The following is a 14,132-nucleotide window of genomic DNA, read 5'->3' as shown; positions in this document are numbered from 1 at the left end:
CTTTTCGCCTAAACCTTCGAGATCTACTTGCCCTCTACTTCTAGCAAAACCCTAGTCTACAATCTGTAGGCATTGACAAATTAATCCTTTGTCACCGCCCGCCTCCTGCCCCGCCACGTCAGCTTTTCTCTCACTCTCACCCCACTCTCACCCCACCTTGCCAATGCATGGGTGTAACATCCTAGGATTTTTCAAAAAAAAATTTGCATGCATTCATAGCATCTCTGCATTTGTCATGGTTCACATGAAATGATGAGCACCATATGTCTGGAAAACACTAGAAATTACACTTTAGTACAAAATTTTATTTTATCCACCATGCCTTTTGGGTAAAAACCTTGTCTTCTGTGGTTTAAAACAATGCCCTGAATTTTACAAAAATTTAGAAACTGGTTTGACTCTTTTTGGATTCCTAAATCAAAAGTTATGAAATAAAACAGTAAAAAGAAAAAAGAAAAACGAAAAGAACAAAAAAAAATGAAAGAAGCGGATCGGACCGGCCAAGATGGGCCAGCCCAACCGCATCGGCCCAGATGGCCTGCCAAAGCGGCCCGCGCCCAAACCGCCTCTCCCCTTCCTTTCTTCCACCTCACTGACCGGTGGGGCCCGCCTGTCAGCGGGGCCCACATCTTCTTCCACCTCGTGGCCGAGCTGGACTCTGCTCCCGCCGCCCTAACCCTAGAACGGCAAGGGTCAATCCTCGCCGTCCGAGGCCGCCTCGACGTCCGTGCCCCCGCCTATATAAACCCCGGCCCCCACCGCGTTATTTTCCCCCACACCGCTCCCGCCGCCAGACGACAGCGATTTCTCGCCGTAGCGCTGCGCCCGCTGCCGCCTCCAGCCGCGCTTCGCCGCCGCCCTAGTCCGCCATTTGCCGCGCCGCCACCACCAAGCTCTCGACCGCGCGCCGCCGCACATCGTGGTCACCTCCGCCGCCGCCGGAGACCGCCGCAGCCACCGCGCCCTAACCCTCTGAGCCGCCCCGTCCCGCCGGCCACGTAAGCCCCTGCCCCTTCTTTTTATTTTTCTTTTTCTTTTTATTTGCGTCCGTTAGATCTTAATCTGGTGGCTCAGATTAGAGCCCCGTACCGAACCGGTACGGGCCAATCAGGACGCGCCGCGTGGCTCCTGGTCAGTGTGCGCCGGTCAATTTCGGTCAAATCGATTTCAAATTCGAAATTTAAAAGTCAGATTACATGTACAACTTGTAAATTCGATATAAAATCAACCACTGGGCCAAATTTTGCAAATTTTATAGTTTTGGAAAGCTCTTAATCTGTACAACAACTTTATGCAATAATACTGTATAGGTTTTGTGTTAGATTTTGCGTCATAATTCAAATAGTTAAATTAACTCTTTTACACTATAAAAATTATATAAAATAATCTACCGGGCCAAATTTTATAAATTTGTACTTTCTGGAATCCTCAGATCGTGTACTACAGTATGGTATAGGAGTTGTACAACTTTAATACGTGAACAAACTTGCTTTAATAAAATCTATTCAAATCAGTAATTCAATCATAATTCAAATTCTGTAAAATATTTTCGAGTAATTCCAATTGCTGTGCCTTTGTATTACTGTAACCTATCCAGGGAGTCAAATTCATATTTTTACAACACATAATGCTTGCAGTAGCTAATCAATAAGGTTGTATATGTTAAGTAGATACTCGATTAATGGTTTTCTAACTTAAATTAAATATCCAGAATACTTTATTAACCTTGCACACATCAGAGAATACATAATGCAACACTTACACACCACCCCTCTTGTGAAGTTAAATTGTTGCATAGCATGCATGCATACATGTCTATGATTGTTCATATCGAATGTTTGTTTATTTGTTGTGATTGTTTGAATAGATTGTGGAGGAGATCAAGGTGGTGCTTGTGATTGCTGTGATTGTGTGGGTTGCTTTGATCAAGGCAAGTGACACTCAAATCCTACTTGTTTTAATTATGCATTAGTGTTTTGAAACTAGTACGCATGGTAGGATTTTGTTTTCAAAAGTAAAGTATTATGCTATGCTTAGCAAACCCTAGTAGTGTGTAGCTACTCCTGAACCCATTGCTAGGATGCTTTAATTTTGCTTTGCAACATCAAATGCCAAATGCTGTTTCGTTATTGGTTGTGAGTGTTTGAAAAATTAAAATTAACAACCCTAATGAAACACCTGGGTGGATTGGTTGATTGGTGGGCGGCTGCTCAGGTCCACGCCCCGAGTGGGCTAAAGTGGTGAATCCCTGAGAGTGCGCAAGTTGTAGAGTGGTCGCTTTTGACTGCACACCTGGTTTTCACCAGGGGATCGTGTGGGGGTTTACTACCTGTGAGGGGTTTTAAGCTTGTGAGTTCCACTTGTGGTTGGCCACCCAGGATTAAAGAGATTACTAAGTCGTCCATGTTTTAGTTAGCTTCCAGTGCAGCCTTATGGTATTATGGGCTCGCCGGGATTAAGTAAGTTGTGAGGGTTCAACTTGTGGCTAGACAGCGGGTGGAGGCGACGGCCAAGGGAACGGGTCTAGTTTGTATGGTTGAATTCTTCTTCTGAAAGATCTTGTCTCATTCTTCTCTTGGGAAGGGTGGGTCGTAAGGTGAAAGTGCACAACCTCTCGAGAGTTAAACCTAAGATCTTACCCGTGTCCCCGGTTACGGACAATTTGAGCTTCTAGGCAAGGAATGTACGGAAGAATCTCATCACCTTTTCTGAATGTTTTTAAAATTGAATTAACCTTGAAAAACTCATGGGAGATGTAACCATGTGATTATTCTAAAACCCATGGAGGATTTAACCATGGCGTGATTTCATAATGTCATACAAAGGATTTCAAAATGTTTTGTTTTAAATAAAGTGTAGGATAAAATTGGCTTTATGCAAATTTGCCTAAACTCCACTTGCCAAATATCATGTAGATAGTCATGCCCAAAACTGCCACCATATAAGTGTCATTTGCCGGCACATCATTGTACCGACCTCCATTCGTGGGGCTGCATATTCAAACGTGCGAGTTATTCTGAAGATGGGTACTAGTAGGATCTCGAGTCTACATTCCAACATGTCTGCCTGTGGCGCATGAAGATGATGGAGGCTCATTGAAGTTTATTTCCGCTGTGTTTACTTTGAATAATTATATTTGATGCTAGTCCAAGTGACTATGCAAGTTGTAAGACTTTATTTATCTCCTGTGGATCTACGTTGTAGTAAATTTGATACTATTGCTATGATTACTTCATTTGAAATGTGTGTGCTATCAGTGATCCCGGGAATAGCACTATACACAGGTATCTTACCTTTATTAAAAGGTAGGGTGCTACAATGGGCTATAGTGCCAGCTCTCACTTCTCTCTCCCTCTCGCCCGCGCTCTCGCCCCGTCCTGCCAACGCGCTCTCGCCCGCCTCTCGCCTCCCTCTCGCCCCGACGCTCGCTCTCGCCCGCACTCTCGCCCCATCCTGCCAACGCTGCCGCCCCCCTCTCGCCCGCCTATCGCTCCCCTCTCGCCCCCCTCTCGCCCCCAACGCGGGCGGCAGCCGGGCGGTAGCGGGCGCTACCGCCGGGTGGTGGATCCAGCGCCCGCCGCTGCCGTCTCCCCCGCCTCTCGCCTGCCTCTCGCCCCGACGCGGGCGGTAACGCCCCGCCTCCAGCCCGCGTTGGCACCAGCCTCAGGCCTCACGTGACAGTGAAGCGCTTCCAATCGCAGCATGCCATGTGGCCCAATCGTTTGAGTGCGAAGCGAGCCAGCCCAGCCCGTGTGCGCCTAGTGGCATATCGTGGATGGCCTCTCCATGCCCCATGGGGTTGCAACATTTATACCTTTAGATGAGAATACATGTGTCTCACATCCACAACAATGCATGTATCTAATACAAGTTTTGATGTGTCGGTTCGTTCATTGTTAAAAGAAAAGTTGCCAACAGATCTGATCGATGGTAAGTTTTTCACTGAAGAGCAAGCATGCTACATTCTCTGTGGTGCTTGGGCTGTTTGGTTTGAACGGAATGCCATGTGGCATGGGGAAGGTGGTCGTTCCGTATAACAATCAGTTCGATGGGCCACAGAAACTACTTTTGACTTGCGAGAGGCTGGGAGACCGAAGATTCAGAAACCTGTTGTAGATCGAGGAAGATGGAAGCCTCCTGATAGTGGGTTTATTAAAATCAATGTCGATGCGGGCTATAATGCAGACCAGAAAAATGGATCGGTGGGAGTTGTGGTACGGAACCATGAAGGCATGCTCTTGAGAGCTACGGCTCTATGGTTTGCTCATGCAGCAAGTGCGCTGATCCTAGAAGTTGAAGCTGTCAGAGCTGGAATTCGTCTTGCCATCGATATGGGTATTCAAAGGGTCATCATTGAAACTGATGCCTTAGAGGGCACTGATAGAGCGATTATTACCTGTATATGCCAAGAAGTTAGGAAGCTTAGCAGGTTTTTAGCTAGATTTGAGTTAAATCATGTAAAGAGACATGCCGATGAGGCTGCTCACATCTGTTCTCATAGAGCTAGTCCTGATAGAAGGAGGTGCTTGTAGATTAATTTCACCCCACCATTCCTTGCTAGTATCCTTGCAAAGGATTGTAACACCGCTATATAATCAATAAAACTCCCGATTCACAAAAAAATAAAAAAAAGTTGCCACTTAATTTTGGAACGGGGAAGTATTAAGTTTAGAAGCATCCGACCCCTTTATTAAATTAAAATACGAGAAACACAAACGCCATTAGGCAGATCGATGAACCAAACATGTCGCCCACCAGGTAAAGAAAAACCTAAACGCGCAAGATTATGCGCCTCCTTATTGGACGATCGACTCTCATGTGCAAACGAGGGGGGAGTATATTATTGCCAGATGGAGAGAAGGCCTACACTTGATATGCCAGAAGGCCTACACTTGATATGGCCCAACAATGACATCCAAGAATAGCCTTCTGGGCCTGGTTAAAAATGAGTGGCCAAGCCCGTTCAGCGAACAGTACATTAAACTCTAGCCTGCTTCCCTCAAAAGAAAAAAGTTAACTCCAGCATACCAAAGACCAAACTGCTGTGCGGTGATGTAGGACTGGCTCCACTTTTATATCCCGACTGCCAGTGCGGTGATGTGCACTGAGATCGACGGCGATGGTGACCGGATTTGGACGCAATGTTCCATGCCACACCGTCGCATTAGTAGCGATGACCTGTCAGGTTGAGCAGTCGACCTGATAAGCTGGGCAAAATCTTAAATCCGTCCGGCGGACTCGCTCGGCCTGGCCAAGCATTCAGAAGAGACCGTGGCAGATATTATCTTCACCTCACCTGCATATGGCATACGTAAATTGAATTGAATTTTTTTTGAGGTAAATGTGCATCGATATCAGCTGGTCGATTAGATAGAAGAGAGTGACCCAGTTTATAAGAAAAATTGGATCCAATTTATGGTTGATATCCGTAAATTGCATTGACATTTCGCTAAACTCGCACATCCAATAGTGCAATTCTTGGATTGTGATGTAAAAGAATACTAAAGGCACGGTCTGGGCTCGTAAAAAAAAACTTTGAGAGGAAAACATGTTTATACACAGCGGCAGGGGCTGTGTATAATTAGTATCTTAGCGCTATTAACATATTCCCTTTGTCGAACATAAACATAAGATCAAAAATGGCTTCACCTAGGTTGAAGTTCAAAAGATATGCTTTTGAGAGGAAAACATGTTTATTATTATCGTGGTCAAGGTTGTAACAGAAACAAAAACAGACAGTTTGGGAGCCATTTATAAGGTTCTAGTGGAGATGCTTTAACTGAACCGTTCGATTCTGATGGAGACACCACCACAACAGTTGTGTCATCAGCAAAATCCAAGAGATCTTGATAATGCTTGCAAGTTGCAACCTCATTGCTGCCTTCCCTTTCAAGTAACAAACAGGAAATGGTTCGTCGGTTATAACAGAAGAAATTTTATTGCCATGAAATGAAAGCATGTGCTGCTCTAGTGGATGCATGGACGGATCAAATGGATGACCTATCTTGTATTGGATGGCAACTTTGCCACCGATTCTTACCTGTCCGTCAATTTGTCCCATGTCGAATTTAATCGGCACTCCGGATTCCCGCCCTATAAATACCAGGTCGAAACGAGCACCCGTTGTCTCCAGCGTGCAGCGTGTCTGTCTGAAAGCTACCGGCTGACATACTAACAGCGAGGTGCCGTCGATCCGGCACGAGCCGCGCACTCGCCATGAAGACCACTGTCGCAGTGTTCTTGCTTCTGGTGGCGGTGCAATGCCTCTCGCCGGGCTCCGGCACGGCAGCTGCGGCGAAGGTGCGGCGGACGCGGCAGGGCGACTACCTGAACCGGCTGCGCGGGTCGCCGGCCTCGGGCCAGTCGTCCTGGGAGTCGCTGGCGGCCGTGGAGGAGACGACGAAGGCCACGGGTAGCAGGAAGCCCGTGGCGGCGGACGTCGGGCGCAAGGAGGCCGACCGCGTGGAGGCGCTCCCCGGACAGCCGCGCGGGGTGGACTTCGCGCAGTACGCCGGGTACGTGACGGTGGACGCGGCGGCCGGGCGCGCCCTGTTCTACTACCTCGCCGAGGCCGTCGGCGGCTCGACGTCGAAGCCCCTCCTCCTGTGGCTCAACGGAGGACCCGGGTGCTCGTCGTTCGGGTACGGCGCCATGGAGGAACTTGGCCCGTTCCGCGTCATGAGCGACGGCAAGACGCTCTACCGCAACCCCTACTCCTGGAACCACGGTACGCACCACGCTCATTTCAGTTGGCAAATTAGTGACAGCGTGAACTGATCGAGCAACGTTGTGCAGCGGCGAACGTGCTGTTCTTGGAGAGCCCGGCGGGGGTGGGGTACTCGTACTCGAACACGACGGCGGACTACAGCCGGAGCGGCGACAACAAGACGGCGGAGGACGCGTACCTGTTCCTGGCAAACTGGATGGAGCGGTTCCCGGAGTACAAGGGCCGCGACTTCTACCTCGCCGGCGAGAGCTACGCCGGCCACTACGTCCCGCAGCTCGCCCACGCCATCCTCCGCCACGCCTCGCCGGCCATCAACCTCAAAGGCATCATGGTAATTAATCCGACACACGTCAACCTCAGCCATTAAGTTTACAAATTTATCCAAAATTCTCAGCGGCCGCTAACACGATGATTGGTGTGAAAAGATCGGGAACGCGGTGATCAACGACTGGACGGACAGCAAGGGCATGTACGACTTCTTCTGGACGCACGCGCTCATCTCCGACGAGACCGCCGACGGCATCAACAAGAACTGCAACTTCACCCCCGGCGCAGCGTCGAACGAGCTCTGCGATGACTCCTCCAGTGCCGCCGACGAGAACCTCCGGGACATCGACATCTACAACATCTACGCGCCCAACTGCCAGTCGGAGAAGCTCGTCACGCCGCCCATCACCCCCTCGGTGCGTTGTCCATCGACTGTCACTAGCCAATAGTAGTGCACTAGTACCAAATAGTAATGGATATGAGGCTAATTCGTAGAGATATATTGATTGAGTTAACTTTGATTCTACGTGTGGCCAGATCGACAACTTCGATCCTTGCACGGATTATTACGTGGACGCCTACCTCAACCGCCCGGACGTACAGAAGGCACTCCATGCGAACGTCACACGGCTCGGCCACCCCTGGTCTGCCTGCAGGTACATCCGTACATCCATCCTACTCGAGCACTTTTTCAGTCTAGAAAGAAAAAAAAAATGACACTTCTAGTTCTTAGTCGACGTAGAACTAACTTAATTCCCAGTTAGATATATGATCGATTTTAGCTTACTACCAAGCTAAACTTCTGTCGACACGAAGCCGTCTGAATCATAGGGTGTATATAAAGCCCAACGATTTCGTCTTCAGTTATCCAAAAAATTAAAGCTAGGCGTATAGGACAGCACCCATATTAGTGTTGTTCATGATGGATCCAAGCACAGTGCAGAGTGCAGGGTGCCATCTAGCTGAAACCGATTGATCCAAGAAACCCAATCAGGGATCGACATGACATTGCATTATTGCTCTTTTTTGGGTGCTTCGTCAATCATGCGTCAACAACAATACTACTAACCCTGGTTGAAGTAAACCACACACCACACTAATCAATACCCTTGCACGAAAAGTGCCCTCATTTTTTCTCATCAACAAAAAGTATAATACTCCAATTTGGTAAGTAGTAACTACTAGGGATATATGCCCTGCCGTCCATGCAAGGATGGTAGGTGCATCACAACAAGATAGATGCAAACTTGTAGTAAGCAATGTGGTAATTCATTACAGTAGTATATACTCAAAAGGCTGGCTGGTTGCCCAAACTTATGGTGATCACCAGATGCCCTTCACATGATCTAGATGCAAATTGACATTTTTTTCTTCTGTGAGTTGGTGTCCAAACTCTTTGTCCTCCAGCAGTTTCATTCAGAGTTAACAAGTGAGAAGATAGGTCATGCATGCGTGGTACCAGTTAGCTCTGACTAATTTAGACGTGTTCTCGAGGAAAGATTCATGCCAAGATCTGATGATGTTACCACCTGCATTTTCCTTTTCATGGCGTGATCCAATGCACATGTCGGATTGCATCAACCACCCATATGCTCTTGGGTTCTTTAATTTGTGCATATACGAATAACAATATTATACTACATGTCTTGCACAACATGCGTGGAATTATTAGGGATTTTTTGTCCATATTGCTAGTTGCCCATGCTGCGAGCCTGCGATGATTGGCAGGCCCATGTGCAATCAGATCCGTCAATCCAGATCACATTGACAAATCAATTTTGTTTCCTTGGAATCATGGTGTAATTTGTAAAATGTTGCGGCTATCTTATTTTCAGTGAAGTCTTGAGACACTGGGTTGACAGCGCCACAACGGTCCTGCCTATAATCCGGGAGCTGATGAAAAACAACATCCGAGTCTGGGTTTACAGGTATGCATGAAGATAAGACTTTTTCAGAGAAGTGAACTGATTTGTGGTGTACATGCAATGCAAATTAATTGTAACGCAATGGACATTTACCTTTGCAGTGGAGACACCGATGGCAGAGTGCCCGTCACTTCTAGTAGACTCTCTGTCAACCAGCTCCAGCTTCCAGTGGCAGCAAAATGGAGGCCATGGTTCAGCAACACCAAGGTGCTTACTTACACTCATCTCTTCCTTGGCAATAATCAGTTCATAAGAAGAGAATGCACATAATTCTACTCTGATAATAAACTCGGCAGAATTTGAAATCCTGAAGCTCCGATACTATAGTTACGAGTTTTATGCTCAGACTAGAGAAATAAAATGATTTGTTTAATTTTGTGAAAACAGGGTTCTGGAGAGGTTGGTGGCTACGTTGTGCAGTACAAGGGCGACCTCAGCTTGGTAACCGTGAGAGGAGCAGGCCATGAGGTCCCCAGCTACCAGCCGCAGCGAGCGCTTGTGCTTGTCCAGAATTTCCTCACAGGCACAATGCTCCCTCTCTGCAAAACTTGCGACCAGGATTAACATAAGAAATAGTAAAAGTAGTACACCAGCAGTTTTACGGGATGTATCATTTCATTCGGTACAAGAAATAAGAAAATTCAATTAAAGTTAGACACAGAAACCCATCAACCCATGCCCTCTGAAGACCATGTAACTGCAGGTCAGGAAATGCTCTCATATAGATAAGAAACTGTACGAGTAATTTATTAAGTCTGAATATTTATGCCAAAATGGCATGCTGCAATACTAGAGATAACTGTATGAAGTGGTGCCTCCATGTGTTACAGTGACTAATCAGGAGAATGAAATTTATATGTTGGTTCCAAAGCAGGGGATACTGTAAACTCTAGAAATTTTGCAGCAGCAGCAGCATCACTAGTTGCATAATTTCCATTGCTATAACAATTTCAATTGCTACATCAATTAGATTCAGTACATAGAATAAGAAAAATCAAGTGAAGTTAGATAGATAAAGCCATCAAAGTATCAAATCGATGCGCTTCGCCAATCATGAACTGCAAGTCAGAAAAATGCTTTCACATAGATAGAAGACTATATGTGTAATTTTACGAAGTCTGAAGAATGATAGCCCAAATGGCATGCTGAAATTCTGGGGCCAATAATCACCAATCAGGAGAACGAAACTATATCTTGCTAACAAAGCAGGGATACTGTATAATTTCATTAATTTCTAAATTTGACTATATGCTCCGAGGCATAAACGTACTGCAAATTGAAACATAAATAAAGTCTCAGATACGAAAAGCTGTGTGAATATACTTCTTTCAGGAAACTGATAGTGTTCACCCAAACAAAATACAATGATTGAAAAACGGCAATTGTTCTGGCATTGCATAGAGGATGAAAATTGACACATTTTCTTCCTCAAATGCACCAAATAATCCCGTGCTCCCTTCAGCACGGGATTAATAACCAATGTAACACAACATAGTGACGCTGATTCTTATAAAATCACTGAAACAATGTACACACGTGCAAAAGCACACTTTCTATCTTTGGATGGCCATAATGGTGGCAACATCACGCGCAACAATGCACAAATATTGTGAGATGAATCATTCTACACCTCATTCTGAATCATGCAACTCTAGTGGTTTTTAATTGGAGAATCTGTCCCTGTTAATCCTTGCACCTTTTTGCAGACATAAATATAATGAGAGTCAGGATCCTCCGGAATAAAGCCGTCAGGCAATCTACCACTCTCAGTCAGTGGAACAGGATCGAAGACAGACCTTCTTGCATTTCCCTTGAACCCAGGTCTTGCTGCAATACGGTAAAATACCGATCATAAAGTACACAAACAACTATATAAATACAGAAATTGAGCTCACTCAGGCAGGATAGACGTGACAAAGAAACGTTTTCATTTAACCAAACCACAGTTCTGTTTTGATCTTGTATGTAATGCTATTACGGATTACAGTTAATTCATAAGTTAAAGCTCCAATTCATACAAAATATGGGGCAACCCTACTCATGGACACTCAAACAGAAATACTGGTGCCTTTTTTTTGAGATCAAATACTATTGTAATTAAGCAGGGAAAGTGTCAACACAGCGGACTAAACTTGAACATGTCTGCCATGCAAAGAAAGGACAGAAATTTTTTTTTTTGCGAATGCAAAGAAAGGACAGAATTAACATAATACTTGTACGTACGCAGAATGTACAGTGCAATTTTCCAACTGCATACTGGCTGGTTCAAATGAGGAATTCGCGCTGATGGATCACCATAAGTTATCTATCAGTTCAGAAACAAAATTTTGATCATTATAATCAGTGGCAGAAAATAACATATTAAAGCTGTGCTACTAAGAAACTCATCTAAACTGCGTACCAACATAAATACTCCCCCTGGTTTAAGAAGCCTACAGTCAGAAAAGGTACAACTGATAAGAAGGCAGGAATGCTGAAATGTACGAGATATATTGGTGTAGATGAGAATGTAAGTGATACTTTAATGGGGTTGAAGATATTAAAAACCTGTCTACTTCCAGGACCATCTGAGCTGCGCTGAGAGGAGCCTCCACACCACACTGTGGAAGTAGCAAGAGCGTGATGTTGAAGATGTACCAATATAAGGAACATAGACAATGACATAATATCACCTACTTACCATCAAAGAGTCCAAAGTACCTTGAAGAAATGCACAAATAGAACAAGTGGTATTAAACATGTGTGGCAATCGACTCATTACTTATTAAAACACAAATGTAGCCTGAAGAAACTCATACCTTTGTCAATGGCACAATCAAATGATTCATCAGAAAATTTACTCATATCCCTAACATCCATTTGCATGTCTACAGATAATAAGAAAATCAACAGACGCTAGATTGCACTTCCCAAAAAAAAGGAAATCGATAAACGCTAGAAAGGAAAATTTACTGAAGGATACATTGTAGCTGTGGAAGATCGAAATACTTCTTTCTCATCATCTCAATTAAAACCGAAGAAATGTCAATGTTTATAATCTCCATGTAACCATCAGCAACCATATCCTCTGACATAACTACAAACAGCAGAACATGGGAAGAAAATTTAAATTAGCACAGGGAGTGTAATCATAAATATTTTGGAGCTTAGATTTAAGAGCACAGGTTAAATCCCTAGACTCTATCCTTGACTCCTGCTCATCCCATCCAGGGAGCAAAATCCAACTCCTGCTCATTAAGAGAGAAGGAAAACCAACATAGCACATAGAGGGCGTGTTTGTGTTATGGGGGAAACATGCCAAAAAAACTCATGCCAGTAGTTGCTGCGGAATTTGCCAGATGAAGGTTTGGTTTGTGGTTGGGAACTTGGGATTGTCATACAGAGCTATGATGGTTTCAGATGAGTGCTTCCGTAGTCCCTCTGAAAATTTTAACTTTTCGGACAATCTGTTCCTGCCTCATTAGGCCATGACAGTTCACAGTGACTGCTCAGCATCACGACCCTGTCCATTCGCACGTTCCCTAACAGCAACAAGATACCACAGTACTACGCCATACATAGTATAAATATCAGATTAAGGGCACTGACACATGTCAGCTTTGTGGACAGATAGACTGGCCTTATGTTATTGCCATGACAATGTAGAATGACAAGGAAAGAATTGCAGCTAAATCACCACCTAGTCCAGGATATTAATTAACGCAAACTATTGGTTAGCTACAGAGTGAAAGCAATTTCCATCAGAATAGACGTTGACAAGGCGCTGTGCAAGGAACTAGTCCAGCTGATGATCACTCGCTCGCTCACTAGTCCTTGACAATCACCCCAGAGCACAGATCACAATCACGCCAATATTTGAATGAAAGGAGGTTTCTACTTCCGGATAAAAAAAGAGACAAAATAGGCAAAGCACTAGCACAACCCACAACGAGAGAGCGCGGTCTCTACGGACTACCGGTTCAATCGACAATCGAGTGGGAACCGGTGGGAGGAGGAGGAGAAGGGAAGAGATAGGGAAGGGGTGCGTACGCGCGGAGCCGCAGCCGATCATGAGGAGGCGCGAGGCCGGCGGCACGAAGCGGCGGACGAAGGGGCGCAGCGCGGCGTAGCGCTGGTACCAGTCGTAGGGCGCGCCGCCCTCCTCGACGTACCGCGCGTCCCAGTACCCCGCCTCCCCGTAGCAGAACACCGTGCCGCCGCCTCCGTCGGTTCTTGCGGCCCCCTCCTCGTCCTCCTCCGCCCCGCGCGGCGACAGCGGCGCCGAGGACGACGACATCGCGCGCCCGGGCAGGGGAGGGATGGAGGGAGTGAGCTGGGGCGGATGGGGAAGGGAGGGGAGGAGAATAGTAGGTGGTGGGGGGAGTGGGCGGAGCATCGGCATCGGTACCGGTGTGCCCGCGCGAGCTTGGGACCAGCCGACCAGCCGCCCGCCCGCCCGCCACCACACGTCGCCGTCGTCGCCACCCGATGCGCATTTTCTTTCGTTATTACCTGTTGTTACCCTTTCCGTTCGTTTTTCTCCCGCCTCAGGTTTTTCGCCCCTTTCTTCTCGGTTGCCTGCCATATCACGCTGACTTTTCCGACGGCCTGTTTTCGTTCTGGCCGTTGGCATGTTGCTGTGATTATGCGGCTCAAAATTTATTCGTTCCCCAGAGTTCAAGAGTTGATCGATAACAAAATCAACTATATGTAATTGAGAGAGAGGACTTTCAGAGCAGGTGCTTGGTGCGAACCCGTATCCATACCGTGTATACTGCATCAAGATCTGTGCAAGTTCTTTTTGTTTTCTCTCAACCAACTTCTCATTTTTGTATCTCTCACACACCATATATTGTTTGAACTCGAAAATTTGCAGATCACTTAAATATACCAATTAGAATGTGGGAGGATTTTTTATGTCACTATCTACATATATATTTCAAGAATTTATATTGAATTTTAAATAATTTAAAGTTTAAATTTGCGCAAAAAAAATTCTGAACTATTTTTCCTCCATTTTATTTTTTATTTTTGAGTAACTTGCAAAAAAATCTAATCAAAATAATATATAATTTGAGAGATACAAAAAAGACAAAATCAAGAAATGTGCAGGTCCATTCATCTTTTTCCATATGTAATTTGGTTTAGCACAAAAGCAAGTTCCTGTGATTGTGGTCAGGCATCTTCTGACAAAACATTTTACTTCCTCTGGTAAAAAATAAGTAACTCAACTA

General features: G+C 45.6%; 2 protein-coding genes across 2 annotated transcripts; one reads left to right on the top strand and one right to left on the bottom strand.

Annotated features, from left to right (window-relative positions):
- Positions 1-6,127: 6,127 nt before the first annotated feature.
- LOC124674088 (serine carboxypeptidase II-3-like) lies at positions 6,128-9,792 on the top strand. The gene is made up of 7 exons (XM_047210122.1): positions 6,128-6,727; positions 6,796-7,058; positions 7,153-7,410; positions 7,532-7,650; positions 8,830-8,922; positions 9,021-9,126; positions 9,307-9,792. The coding sequence occupies exons 1-7, from the start codon at positions 6,217-6,219 to the stop codon at positions 9,481-9,483; spliced, it is 1,527 nt and encodes a 508-aa protein (XP_047066078.1). The 5' UTR covers positions 6,128-6,216; the 3' UTR covers positions 9,484-9,792.
- Positions 9,793-10,456: 664 nt separating this feature from the next.
- LOC124674390 (EEF1A lysine methyltransferase 4-like) lies at positions 10,457-13,210 on the bottom strand. Its single transcript, XM_047210435.1, has 8 exons — positions 12,949-13,210; positions 11,882-11,995; positions 11,718-11,786; positions 11,600-11,619; positions 11,467-11,519; positions 11,321-11,351; positions 11,143-11,224; positions 10,457-10,746 (listed from the first exon to the last, which is right to left on the bottom strand). Exons 1-8 carry the CDS (start codon positions 13,193-13,195, stop codon positions 10,571-10,573), a joined length of 792 nt encoding a protein of 263 aa, XP_047066391.1. The 5' UTR covers positions 13,196-13,210; the 3' UTR covers positions 10,457-10,570.
- Positions 13,211-14,132: the final 922 nt, after the last annotated feature.

This window comes from Lolium rigidum, chromosome 7 (assembly GCF_022539505.1).
Source record: "Lolium rigidum isolate FL_2022 chromosome 7, APGP_CSIRO_Lrig_0.1, whole genome shotgun sequence".
Taxonomy (NCBI): Eukaryota; Viridiplantae; Streptophyta; class Magnoliopsida; order Poales; family Poaceae; genus Lolium; species Lolium rigidum.
The sequence above is the reverse complement of the archived record's forward strand: the minus strand, read 5'-3'. Positions and strand labels throughout refer to the sequence as shown.

What these genes read in the sequence shown, in the direction of transcription:
- LOC124674088 (XM_047210122.1), top strand. Translation starts at nt 6,217, where the DNA reads ATGAAGACCACTGTCGCAGTGTTCTTGCTTCTGGTGGCGGTGCAATGC. An exon ending in CACCCCTGGTCTGCCTGCAG is followed by an intron (nt 7,651 to 8,829) that starts GTACATCCGTAC and finishes TCTTATTTTCAG; the next exon opens with TGAAGTCTTGAGACACTGGG. An exon ending in ATCCGAGTCTGGGTTTACAG is followed by an intron (nt 8,923 to 9,020) that starts GTATGCATGAAG and finishes TTACCTTTGCAG; the next exon opens with TGGAGACACCGATGGCAGAG.
- LOC124674390 (XM_047210435.1), bottom strand. Translation starts at nt 13,195, where the DNA reads ATGTCGTCGTCCTCGGCGCCGCTGTCGCCGCGCGGGGCGGAGGAGGAC. An exon ending in GTACTTTGGACTCTTTGATG is followed by an intron (nt 11,520 to 11,599) that starts GTAAGTAGGTGA and finishes CTACTTCCACAG; the next exon opens with TGTGGTGTGGAGGCTCCTCT. An exon ending in CAGGGGGAGTATTTATGTTG is followed by an intron (nt 11,225 to 11,320) that starts GTACGCAGTTTA and finishes CTGAACTGATAG; the next exon opens with ATAACTTATGGTGATCCATC.